This window comes from Protomyctophum bolini (genome assembly GCF_963924005.1).
Source record: "Protomyctophum bolini genome assembly, chromosome: 2".
NCBI classification, from domain to species: domain Eukaryota; kingdom Metazoa; phylum Chordata; class Actinopteri; order Myctophiformes; family Myctophidae; genus Protomyctophum; species Protomyctophum bolini.
The window spans coordinates 9008133-9018132 of record NC_137863.1 but is presented as its reverse complement, the minus strand read 5'-3'; the positions used below and the strand labels follow the sequence as shown (position 1 = coordinate 9018132).

Genomic DNA, 10000 nt, shown 5'->3' with positions numbered 1-10000 from the left:
TGTGTGTGTGTGTGTGTGTGTGTGTGTGTGTGTGTGTGTGTGTGTCAGCGATGACAGATTCATGTTTGGTGTATTTATGGTGATATGTCCCTGTAACAGTACTTCTTAGTTGCTCACACTAACATTGCGAAATTGACAAGTTTATGAGGACCCCCTTAAGCTTATTGCTTCGAACCTGCGCTCCTCCCCGAGTGAGTGACATACACGCAAACAGATGCATGTGCACACACACACACACACACACACACACACACACACACACACAAAGCCAAATGGCTCAGATGGGAAGAAGTAGTGCCAATAAGCCCGGTGGGTTAATCAATCAATCACCACAGAACATGACATCAGTGCACAGACAGTCAGAAAACTCACTAAGACACATACTACACATTGACCTGAGGTATGTTGGTAGAGTTTGATGAGATTCTATAACCGTCCTGACAATGGTAATAAGTGTAAACTGCTAGCAAACAGATAGCAAAAAAGGTAATGAAAGTAGTTAAAATATACTGTAATCAGTTACTTTTAAAATGTTTATATTATTACTATATGGTTAAAACAAGAGGAAAATAAAAGTTCAATTAAATAATGACCTGCTTATTCTCAAAAACAAAAAAATATTAAAAATAATCTATTAAAATATCTGATTATATAATACGTTTTAAAGTTATTAAACTTTCATTTAAAAATGTTATAAAAACATCAATCAATAATTTCTTACATTGTAAACTGGTTTTAGCCTAGTGTTCCAGTTCTAAAATATAGTCCCTGGTTTAACAGGATACCGGTAGATTAAGATTAGCAACACATTCATATTGCACAGAATGGGTCAAATAAACACTGCTGTATAATCACAGACTCTGAGACTAAAGACTCAGAGGCGTTCATCTGGCCCTCTGTTGGACTTCTAACGATAGAACCATGTTCTGTTCCAACATCAGCAACATTACTCTCAACCAACAGTCAGTATGTTTCTCAATAAAATGACATTTCATTTGGGTGATTGAAATTCATCAAAAAGCCATGGAGAAAAAAAAGTAAAATGACAGGTTAAATTATGAGGCAATGATGAGTTTTTTTAAATGAAAGTTAATGGAAAACAGTATTAACAGTGAATGATGACCATATGACCTCACTTATCTGAACATCTTAAAAAATTAAAGACACAGTTGGTCATTTTATATATATATATATATATATGATTATTATAGACGTAATATGTATATTAAATATTCAAATATAATAATTATTATTATACAAACATGTCATTATTAACCAGGTGTTCAAATGAGTGAGGTTCCAGCAGAGTGCAGTGGTTACATGGCACAGATCTGGTTAGTACATATGAAGGAATTAACATTAGGAAGTTACATGGAACAGAAATCACAACATACAATGTTGTTTAGTATCTAAAAAAAGTTATTTCTTTGATCAAGTGAAAGAAATTAATGTTAAGACAAAAACAGCATTGTACCTCAATGTACAATTAAAAGTTAGTAGACTAGATTAATGATTTTCAAACAAATCCAGTCATTTACCCATTGCCCATACAACCAATCGTTGGTAAAAAAATAAAAAAATAAAGACACATTTCAGTAAAGTCTGAAAGTTTTAGACTACATTCCACTGATTCCAGATCATCCAATTTAACTAGGCATTTATTTGCTTGTTCTCATTTCATGCAAATTAACCAAAATAAACATTAGCAGCTGTTCTAATAACTGTCTAATGAGATATTCCTTCTAGAAACACATTCCTATTTGCTTTAATAAGTAAAGGAATGTGCTATATGTTGTGTGTTTAGTAGCTGTATCTCTCCTCGGTATAGGTAATCACTATGAGAGGTTTCTTAGCTTTGCATTTGGTCTTACAGCGCTCTTCTGGAACCCTCAGCTGGGATTGGATCAGGAGCTCAGTACTTTTGGCCTTAAGTGGATTTTGTGATTGGACCAGTTTGGTATTCCCAGCTTTGACTAAAGGCTCAGGGAGCTGTGATTGGCTGCTTACCCTGAATGGGCTGTTGGGCACGCTGACTCCAGACCAGCTGATGGCCACGGTGTGTTTGAGGGCGGAGGTGGGGGTGTAGGAACATGAATACACACCGTCTGCTTTACTCCGCACCTTCACATCAATAGGACAGCCATCTGCATCCTGTCAGACAGACAGACAGACACAAAATGTGAGACCTGACTATGGTAGCAATTGGTAAACAGTGAAATCTTCAGTGTTCATTTAACTCTTAAGCTCTAACCACACCAGAGGGTCACCATGCAACTCCTTGCAACATGCAACTCCATGCAACTACTTGCAACCATTATTCCCAATTGTAGTTTGTTTTGTTGCAAGGAGTTTGCGAGTAGTTGCAAGGAGTTGCAGCTGGTGTGGTTTGGGCCTTAGACTGGTTACATTTGTGCATTCGCAAAGTTACAAATTGATGAAACAGTAAGAGGAATATTCTGTGAACAAATAGATGAGAGACAATAGAGAAGAATTGTGTGTGTGTGTGTGTGTGTGTGTGTGTGTGTGTGTGTGTGTGTGTGTGTGTGTGTGTGTACATGCAGTGTGCGTGTGTATGTTTCTACCCGAGCAATGATTTTGAGAGGGCCTTTCCCAACATCCTTTGCGTTGACAGTGAACTCGGCTGGTTGGTTGACGACACATCCCGTCTTCTCTAGACCGGGCCCATACGCCTGGACCTGAGACACACACACACACACACACTGCATTAAAAACCATAACATGACAAAACAAACGTCATTTCATTCAGGAGCCATGTCTTGTTCCTGACCATCTGAGGGTTGCTGGTGTGGTCATCGGTGCAGATGGAAGCCATGAATGGACTGAGTTCTATGTCCTCGTCGTCACAGGTCACATGGACAGCGTACTCTCCCGGCTCCGTGGGCCAATAACGCACGTCACATGAGCCGTCATTCTGGTCCTCACATTCAATCTTTGCCTGAGACGGACCCTCGATGGCAAAGCCTGCCCCCAGCAGAACAGAGAGCGTTAGATGGAGAACAGATGGAGTAGAAATAGAGCACTGCTTCTCAAACATTTTCATGTCAAGGACCCCTACATAAAAAAAACGTATTTTGCACACCTACAAAGGTGCGTAGAAGAAGACCAGACGAGAGCCCAGACTTACAGAAAGAAAACATATTTTGTCTGACTCCCAAATTAAATGTATTTGACCACAGATTCCCCATTTGAAAATATTTTGTCCCAGAATATATATATTTGTATATTAGATTCAAAAGCCCTGTGGATCATCGGATGCCACTTTGAGAACCATTGGAATAAGAGAACATTAGATTAGAATGGATGAGAGTAGAACAGAGAACTGTAGAAGAACAATCAAATAGAATAATTAATATATCATTTTATTGATATTTTGTCATATGAATAAACCTGTATTCAAGGGAGGCATCTCCCTTTACAATGTTGGTGAAGCAGAGGAACATGTTGACCAATGATCATCATCATATAGTCATAAACAGACCTGATTGATCATACGTTTTTTGATGAATTTAACATGGTGGACCCTCTTGTAAACAAGTGTAATGCTTAATTGGGTCGTCCACTCACAGTTAACAGTCTTTGTATTGAGTTTGTGCTTGAAATGTACCTAATGTAATTCTGCAAACTGTTAATAAATATTTCAATCAATCAAACGTCAGGTCTAATCAGACCTTATCAGAACTGACTGATGGAGTGGTCTGATGAGACTATGATGACTGAGCGGTGCGATCAGAGCAGCAGGACGTCAGTGGAACTCACCCAGTACTCCAACATCGGTGCCTACGGACTCCACAACGAAGTCAGCTGATTTACCCACAGTGCCTCTCTCCAGACCTGGACCCCAAGCACGGATCTTCTGAGGACCAGCCTCAGGACCCACAGACACCTCAAATGGACTGACAGAGAGACAGACAGACAGACGTTTATAGCAATTGTGTTTATATATTCTATATATTCTAATGGACAGATGGAGTCCCAGACAGACAGACAGACAGACAGACAGACATTTTACTATAACATTCTGTATCTCACCTCTTAGGGATGTGCTGTCCTCCCCAGGTTATAGTGACGGTGTACTTCCCAGTAGCTTTGGGATAATATTCATATGAATACACACCGTCTATACTGGACAGCAGTTTCACTGACTCCTCTGCACCCTCTGAAGAGAGAGAGAGAGCGAGAGAGATCAGATGGAGGGCAAAAAGAATAATATGAAATATGTATTCACAGTATATACACTGTGTGTGTGTGTGTGTGTGTGTGTGTGTGTGTGTGTGTGTGTGTGTGTGTGTGTGTGTGTGTACTGACTTGGTGCTTTGACAGACACCTTCAGTTCTCCACTGCCAGCGTTCTTGGTGTCCACCTTGAAGTCTGCTGTCTGTGTCACTCTCACACCAGAGGACTGGAGACCTCTACCTGTCGCCCTGCACGCCCCTGGTGCACATGCTGAAGAGAAGAGAAGAGAAGAGAAGAGAAGAGAAGAGAAGAGAAGAGGTACAGGAGAGAGAACAGGAGAGAGAACAGGAAAGAGAGGGATAAGTAAAATAGAGTGATAGAAAGGGCAAATAGAGAGATAAAGAGAGAGAGGGGATCAGTGGTCATAAACAGAAGGACTGTTTGTGTGTGTGTGTGTGTGTGTGTGTGTGTGTGTGTGTGTGTGTGTGTGTGTGTGTGTGTGTGTGTGTGTGTGTGTGTGTGTGTGTGTGTACATGCGCGCGTGCGTTAACTGCTCTCTGGCCAGTGAGCTCAGAGTTGTCAACAGACACTACATCTCTAGCTATTGGTTGATTGTAATGTGCTTCGACTTCTATGGTTTGGACTTCAAACCAGATGGTTATGGTGTCACGTTTCCCAGGACTACACACAACAACTCAGCCACTGGCACACAAAGTAACCGGGCGTGGCCGTCGCTTAGAAACCTTCAATCTCCATATTTCAACTTTTTATGTTTATTTTTTGGACCAACATCATCATAAAAGTTTGTGTATTTTCACAGTTTAAAAAATAATGATAACAAGTTTTGGACATACAAGGTTAAAATGGGACAGCAACAATGAGCAACCATGCGTGTGTGTACATACAGTACATTATGCACACACGCCTACCATACAGTGCCCCCAGCTAGAGCTGTTCCGACAGATCCAAGGGTGTTCCATACTCTTTTATGATCCTCAATAAAGTGTGTTCAATACAGTTTTATGATCAACAATAAAGTCTGTGCACTACAGTTTATGATCGACAAGGAAGCAAGAAACTGGAGACACCGTTTCCAACCTCTGTCTCATCTCTCCAGGTGTGCGTGCGTGCGTGCGTGCGTGCACTCACCAGGTCCTATGTCGACAGTGTAAGGACTCTTGGGGATGGCCAGGCCAGCGAAGGTGATCGTGACAGTGTGAGATCCAGACTGTATGGGTCTGTAGGTGCAGCGGTAAACGCTGTCTCCTTTATCCTCCATGACAACCTCCACAGTGTTCTGACGACCTGCTGGGTCCTTGATCATGACTGTAACATCACCTACACCCGCACCTGGACATACAGAGTTATCGTTACCATAACATCCTCTACTGTACACGCGCACCAATAAAATAATACATTTTTATTTGCGTTTGTAAAAGACAGAACTCAAGATTTGACCAAGGACACTGAAATCAGGAGTAGAGCATCACATTAGTAACTATTCCACACCACCAACCTGCAGTGTAGATGTCAAAGTAGGCGGGTCTGTTGGCAATGTTGCCCGTGGGTTCAATTCCAGGGCCCTTGGCGGTGACCTTGGAGGGGTCGCCCAGGGCTTTGTCCACGGACACCTCGAACGGGCTCTTGGGGATCTGCTGTCCCGCAAACATCACGGTCACCTGTAGGAGGAAACCACAGCAAACAACACTGTCAGCTACAGTAGGAAACCACAGCAAACAACACTGTCAGCTACAGTAGGAAACCACAGCAAACAACACTGTCAGCTACAGTAGGAAACCACAGCAAACAACACTGTCAGCTACAGTAGGAAACCAACAGCAAACAACACTGTCAGCTACAGTAGGAAACCACAGCAAACAACACTGTCACCTGTAGTAGGAAACCACAGCAAACAACACTGTCAGCTACAGTAGGAAACCACAGCAAACAACACTGTCAGCTACAGTAGGAAACCAACAGCAAACAACACTGTCAGCTACAGGAGGAAACCACAGCAAACAACACTGTCAGCTACAGTAGGAAACCACAGCAAACAACACTGTCAGCTACAGTAGGAAACCACAGCAAACAACACTGTCAGCTACAGTAGGAAACCACAGCAAACAACACTGTTACCTGTAGTAGGAAACCACAGCAAACAACACTGTCAGCTACAGTAGGAAACCACAGCAAACATCACTGTCAGCTACAGTAGGAAACCACAGCAAACAACACTGTCAGCTACAGTAGGAAACCACAGCAAACAACACTGTCAGCTACAGTAGGAAACCACAGCAAACAACACTGTCAGCTACAGTAGGAAACCACAGCAAACAACACTGTCAGCTACAGTAGGAAACCACAGCAAACAACACTGTCAGCTACAGTAGGAAACCACAGCAAACAACACTGTCAGCTACAGTAGGAAACCACAGCAAACAACACTGTCACCTGTAGTAGGAAACCACAGCAAACAACACTGTCAGCTACAGTAGGAAACCACAGCAAACAACACTGTCAGCTACAGTAGGAAACCACAGCAAACAACACTGTCAGCTACAGTAGGAAACCACAGCAAACAACACTGTCAGCTACAGTAGGAAACCACAGCAAACAACACTGTCAGCTACAGTAGGAAACCACAGCAAACATCACGGTCACCTATAGTAGGAAACCACAGCAAACAACACTGTCAGCTACAGTAGGAAACCACAGAAAACAACACTGTCACCTGTAGTAGGAAACCACAGCAAACAACACTGTCAGCTACAGTAGGAAACCACAGCAAACATCAGAGAGACCACAATATCAATAAACAACAGTGTATTTTCTCATGTGTGTGCTTTACAGAATATTGTCTGTCCTCATGACGTTCCTGACAGTGTGCTGGTCCTCTTCTTTGATGCCATTCAGACTAGAGATCCCCTTTTGAATTATGCACACTTTGTCCTACGCACCTGCCACTAATGTTTTGAGGTGTGCCCTATGCCTTTTTCTAAAAGGTTTGTGCTTTACAAATACAATGTGAATAGGGTAATAGAGTGTGTTATTTAACTTCAGGTCTTTTTCAATATTATTTTGCTGCTCTTTGTAAATTGTGTGTCATTGATCCTCGCTTGTAAAATTGCTGCTCTAGGGTCTGATCCTTATGCTTACAATTGATTGATTGATGGTAATATGAGTGTCTCACCTTATGATTTCCCATCACCTGAGGGACGTACGTCACACAGTATGTCTTCTTACCCTCATTGGGCTCTGCTTTCAGCTGAACACGCACACACACGCACGCACACGCACACGCACACGCAAACACACGCACGCAAACACACACACACACACACACACACACACACACACACACACACACACACACACACGCACGTTAGACATCATCTACTGTAGCGTTCATCCTGTAGTAATATCCCTCATCTCTCTCTTTCTCTCTCTCCTGTCAAATGAGAATATAGCGTACCTCCTCCCTCCGGCCATCGGGGTCCTCCAGGTATACGGTCACAATACCCTGTCCTGCACTGAAGGTGTCCACTGTGAACACAGCAGGACGCAGAACACGGTTCCCTACTGGCTCAATACCTGGACAGACAGACAGGGAAATTATTTTCTTTGGGTTGTTGAAACTGACAATAAAGGATGCATAAGGAGAAGAGACTGGAGCAGCACGGACATTTAGAGCCTTTTATTAAGGTGCTGAGTATACAAAACGACTAACGATTCGACCTTGCGGTCTTCATTAGAGAAGACCGCAAGGTCGAAACGTTAGTCGTTTTGTATACTCAGCACCTTAATAAAAGGCTCTAAATGTCCGTGCTGCTCCAGTGTCTTCTCCTTATGCAACTTTGATGTCCCTGCACCTGTGAAGCACCGGATCAGCCGTTTTAGGCTTGAGGCGCGTTGGTAGACTCCCTTTGTGACAATAAAGGATATTTGTCACATAGATGCCATGTATCTGCCCTGGATTGAAGGCGTGATAACAATGTGATAATGATAAATGATAACAATGAGTCATGACATTTTTGTGCCTCTGTGTGTGCCTGTGCGTGTGTGTATGTGTGTGTGTGTGTGTGTGTGTGTGTGTGTGTGTGTGTGTGTGTGTGTGTGCGTGCGTGCACTGGATGCATCCTGTGGTGTGTGTGTCAGGTCCTGTAGTTAGTTCAGTCTATTGTTTAAATTCCTGCAACTCATTTCCTCAGTTTGTTTTTCAGTTAGACTGTTTCCATTGACCAACATCATTTCACACATATTCACATTGTGAACCTGTCCATTATCATCAATGGAAAACTTGTCTACCGGTAGTATGAACATACAGGAAAAATAGAAAACCTGTCCATTAACATTAATGGAAAATTATCATCGAAAAACTGTCCATTCAGTTTTGTAGAGTTAAGGTTCATTGTGGTCTTCGGATTAAATCAAACCGAGCTGTATCGTTTTTGATTGTACGTACTGATGGAGTTGTCACACCAGTGCGACTTCTTCCCAGAACATTTTTGACAGTAACAGTAACACCGTGTTTGCCATTACTTCCATTCAAGCAGAGCTGTCGCAGAGCATGTCCTCTTTTAATATGCTCCCATATTCTTTCTGAAATAGGAAAGTAGCACTTTGCTTAGGCTCAGTGTGTGTGTGTGTGTGTGTGTGTGTGTGTGTGTGTGTGTGTGTGTGTGTGTGTGTGTGTGTGTGTGTTACCTGGTCCGTATGCGCGGGCTTTCTTGGGGTTGAGTTTGGGTTTGAGAGGAGCTCCAGGTTTCAATTTGGCTTTAGGGAACTGTGACAGGTAGGTCATCACAGACTGTTCATCTACATTGGGGTCCAGTATCTCCTCTGGTGCTATCACCTGCACACGCACAGAGAGAGAGAGAGAGAGAGAGAGAGAGATGGAGAGGGATAGATACCGGTAGATAGAAAATAGGCATTAGGTAGACCAGAAGAAAAAAGAAAAGAAGAGAGAAACACATATTGGTTTGATTAGAGAATACCCAGACAGATGGACTACTTTATACATACAGTACAGTATAGACAGACATACAGACAGAAAGAACATTACTGTCAAACCTGTTAGAATAGATGTTGCACTCATTCAGCTACTGTAAATGGCTTGCTAATTGTAAAAGTATGATTTAATCCAATGTTTATACAGGTGTGATTCAGGCGTATTAAGGGTGTGCGTGTGTGTGTGTGTGTGTGTGTGTGTGTGTGTGTGTGTGTGTGTGTGTGTGTGTGTGTGTGTGAAGCAAACACCTCTTAGACAAACAAATGGTTCAGTTGAGGACACACAGAGAACATTATGGAAATTGACATCTATTCTAGATTAAGGAAAAGAAGAGAAGCACAGAGAAAATTCTAACCTGCGGTATTCCTAGCCAGTCGTCTGCCAGCTGCATGGCTTCACTGGCATTGTTGGTTGGTTTCACCGTGTCCCACGTCTCCCAGTCTGGACAGAGACCTACACACAAACACACACAAAGTGAATAGAGAATACAGCTCCTAGGATGTATTGGTCTCATCTTTTCCTGGTATTTGAGCTCAGACAGAGATTAAAACAGTTGTGCAAATCAAAACATTAACCAACACGGTTTAAATCAATGCCACACACACAGACACACACTCTCTCTCTTACCAGGTGCACAGCTGTCCACCAGTGCTCCCAGTGCCTTCCCGTCCCTCCAGTCCCTGCTGAAGTTTGTGATTGGGAGATCTGGGACTTTGTTTTGGATCCAGCCCAGAAGACGCTGCTTGGGTGTCTTATTCTCTGCCTGAACACAAACATCTTCATTATCATCTTAAAACG

General features: G+C 42.6%; 1 protein-coding gene across 2 annotated transcripts in view; it reads right to left on the bottom strand.

The window, feature by feature from the left end:
* Window positions 1-10000, bottom strand: part of flnba (filamin B a) — a 56920-nt gene that overhangs the window by 31165 nt on the left and 15755 nt on the right. For both annotated transcript variants that reach the window (XM_080792885.1, XM_080792886.1), the window contains exons 3-15: window positions 9830-9965; window positions 9558-9655; window positions 8899-9046; window positions 7667-7785; window positions 7385-7459; window positions 5711-5873; window positions 5344-5544; window positions 4327-4464; window positions 4051-4177; window positions 3778-3914; window positions 2789-2982; window positions 2583-2696; window positions 2008-2151 (exon numbers count right to left, since the gene is read on the bottom strand). In XM_080792885.1, the coding sequence (XP_080649011.1) occupies window positions 2008-2151; window positions 2583-2696; window positions 2789-2982; window positions 3778-3914; window positions 4051-4177; window positions 4327-4464; window positions 5344-5544; window positions 5711-5873; window positions 7385-7459; window positions 7667-7785; window positions 8899-9046; window positions 9558-9655; window positions 9830-9965 (1794 nt within the window). The remainder of the gene's footprint in view (window positions 1-2007; window positions 2152-2582; window positions 2697-2788; window positions 2983-3777; window positions 3915-4050; window positions 4178-4326; window positions 4465-5343; window positions 5545-5710; window positions 5874-7384; window positions 7460-7666; window positions 7786-8898; window positions 9047-9557; window positions 9656-9829; window positions 9966-10000) is intronic.